The following is a 2,094-nucleotide window of genomic DNA, read 5'->3' as shown; positions in this document are numbered from 1 at the left end:
GCCCTAAGGTTGCACAGGTAGTAGGTGTCCTGAGCACATGCCAACCCCGGGATTTGGGCCCAGAGAAGTCATAAACTCTAATGCATTTCCTCGAGGCAGGCTGGCCAGTGGCTCTTGTCTAACTAGATTGCAGCCACAGGTCTGGGTTTGAACGCACCATGTAGGAGAAGTCTGGTAGTGTCCACTTAGTCACTGTGTCCCTCCAAGTCCTGGCTTCCAAATACCAGTCCTCTGGGGCAGTCTGGCTGTATCTTTTGAAGCACACATTGTGTTACCATGGGAAGCTACATGTTTGCTCTGGGCCTCAGCCTGCATCTACAAAGGGCCTCTCCTGGGGCCCCTTTCCTAGGACCTGGGACAAGAGGCTAGGCCTGACTACATGTACCAGCAGGAATGATGCTCCCCGCACTGGGGCTGTTGGTCCCAGTCCCAGCCTGACCTTCATAAGCTCTGCCCAATTGGGCCACTTCTCCTTTCTGCTCCACTGTTACCTCATCTGTAAAATGGGGATTAAATGGTGGGGCTAGGAGATTAAAAGAGATGATGTTTTATAGAGCACATGACTGTCACAGAGAGGCTGCTCCCTCCCCTCCACTTACATGCTGGATACTTACTGCTTGGGCTCTTGCAAGACCAGTGCCCGCACTATGATGACCTGCCCGGGCCAGAGACCCTGGGGAAGAGCATGTGAGCAGGGCACCTCCTGAAGGAACGAGGGAGGTATTGAGAAGTTGACTCCCAGGGGGTGTTGGGGAGAACCACCCACCCCCGGGGGCCAGGGGAGCACCTGGGCAGGCATGTTCTGCCCAGACCTGCAGCCAGGAGGCGCTGCTTATTTGTTTAGCACCTGGCCTCCTGTACTCTGCTCCTGCCGAACACTTTCCCTGGCCCCTCCAGGCAGAGCTTGGCCTCTCTGTGTCCCGACCACCATGTCCTTCTCCCTTCACTGCATCCTGAACTGTAATGACCATCTAGTGGTCTGTCCCCCACCAGCTTGTGAGCAACTGGATGGCTGGGACCAGCTTGTTCCTCTATCCTAAAGCCTGGCACTGGGCCTGGCACAGCGAAGTATCAAGTAACGATGTTCAGAATAAGTGGAGAAAAGGTAAAATGAAGCTGGAGCTTCAGCATGAAGCTGCCCAGCCCTCCCACAGCCCACAGCTTGCTATAAAGGAAAGGGAAATCCTGGGGCTGAGGGCGTAAACTTCCTGGCCTACCCACAGCTTGCAGTTTTCTGTAAAGGAAGGGGAAATCCTGAGGCTGGGGATTTCCCACCAGGAGGAGCTCATTAGCTGCTTACCCAGACTGCGCCCCCAGCCCTGATGGAGCAGGAGGGAGGTTCACTCACCAGCCTGGGGCTCATCAGCAGGAAAGGCTGTCAGGGAAAGAAAGAGAGGACACAAGGCCATGCGGTGTTTGCTCAGGAAAAGGGAACCTCTTGTTATTCTGACAAATTGGGAATCTTTGGGGTTTGTCTCTCTCACAGTAGCAGGTGAGTTATTGGAGCCCCAGTGGGATCCTCTGGACTTCAGAGGTTCACCAACTCTGGAGTAATAGGGAAGAATGGGGTGGAGGATTTGTCATCCACTCCCTGTGTGGCCTTGAGCAGTACATGGGCCTCATCTCCCCTTCTATCCTGCTAGGCCAACCCCAGCCACCTCGCAGGGGTGGTTTGAGAAATGAGCGTTTCAACTAAGGCCTCTCCTGCTAGGAATATAGGGTCTTGCCCCCTCTGCATGCAGCGCACCCCCATTCATCTTCCCAAGCTGGGCCTGGAGAGGGGCTGGGAGAGGCAAATCCAGGCCCTCCAGAGACTGAAGCAGAGCCAGCTGTGTCCATGGCAACCATAGCAGTGAGGGAAGGGGCAGCTGGGTCTTGTGTAATGGGAGCAGCCGTACAGAAGGGCGGATCAGCTGGTGTGGCTGCTCAGACCTTGCTCACAAGAGACTCACGTGTCCAGCTGGGTACTCTCTGCTGCCCTCCACGAATGGCTGTTCAGAAAGAGAGAAAAGAATCAGCAGCATTTAGGACCACTGCAGTCCCCTACCTATGCCTGGGAGATGGGCAGAGCCCTGGCTTTGGCCTTTAGAGCTC

At 55.3% G+C, this 2,094-nt stretch overlaps 1 protein-coding gene across 4 annotated transcripts in view; it reads right to left on the bottom strand.

Moving 5' to 3' along the window:
* The window catches only part of LGALS12 (lectin, galactoside-binding, soluble, 12), a 24,073-nt gene that overhangs the window by 8,817 nt on the left and 13,162 nt on the right, over window positions 1-2,094 (bottom strand). For 3 of the 4 annotated variants that reach the window (XM_011993432.1, XM_011993433.1, XM_011993435.1), the window contains 3 exons: window positions 1,953-1,991; window positions 1,349-1,375; window positions 615-703 (listed from right to left, as the gene is read on the bottom strand). In XM_011993432.1, the coding sequence (XP_011848822.1) occupies window positions 615-703; window positions 1,349-1,375; window positions 1,953-1,991 (155 nt within the window). The remainder of the gene's footprint in view (window positions 1-614; window positions 704-1,348; window positions 1,376-1,952; window positions 1,992-2,094) is intronic. The other variant, XM_011993434.1, reaches the window with a different exon arrangement.

Source organism: Mandrillus leucophaeus, unplaced genomic scaffold (genome assembly GCF_000951045.1).
Source record: "Mandrillus leucophaeus isolate KB7577 unplaced genomic scaffold, Mleu.le_1.0 Scaffold43, whole genome shotgun sequence".
Classification (NCBI taxonomy): Eukaryota; Metazoa; Chordata; class Mammalia; order Primates; family Cercopithecidae; genus Mandrillus; species Mandrillus leucophaeus.
Note: the sequence above shows the minus strand (reverse complement) of the source record. Positions and strands in the feature narration are given on the sequence as shown.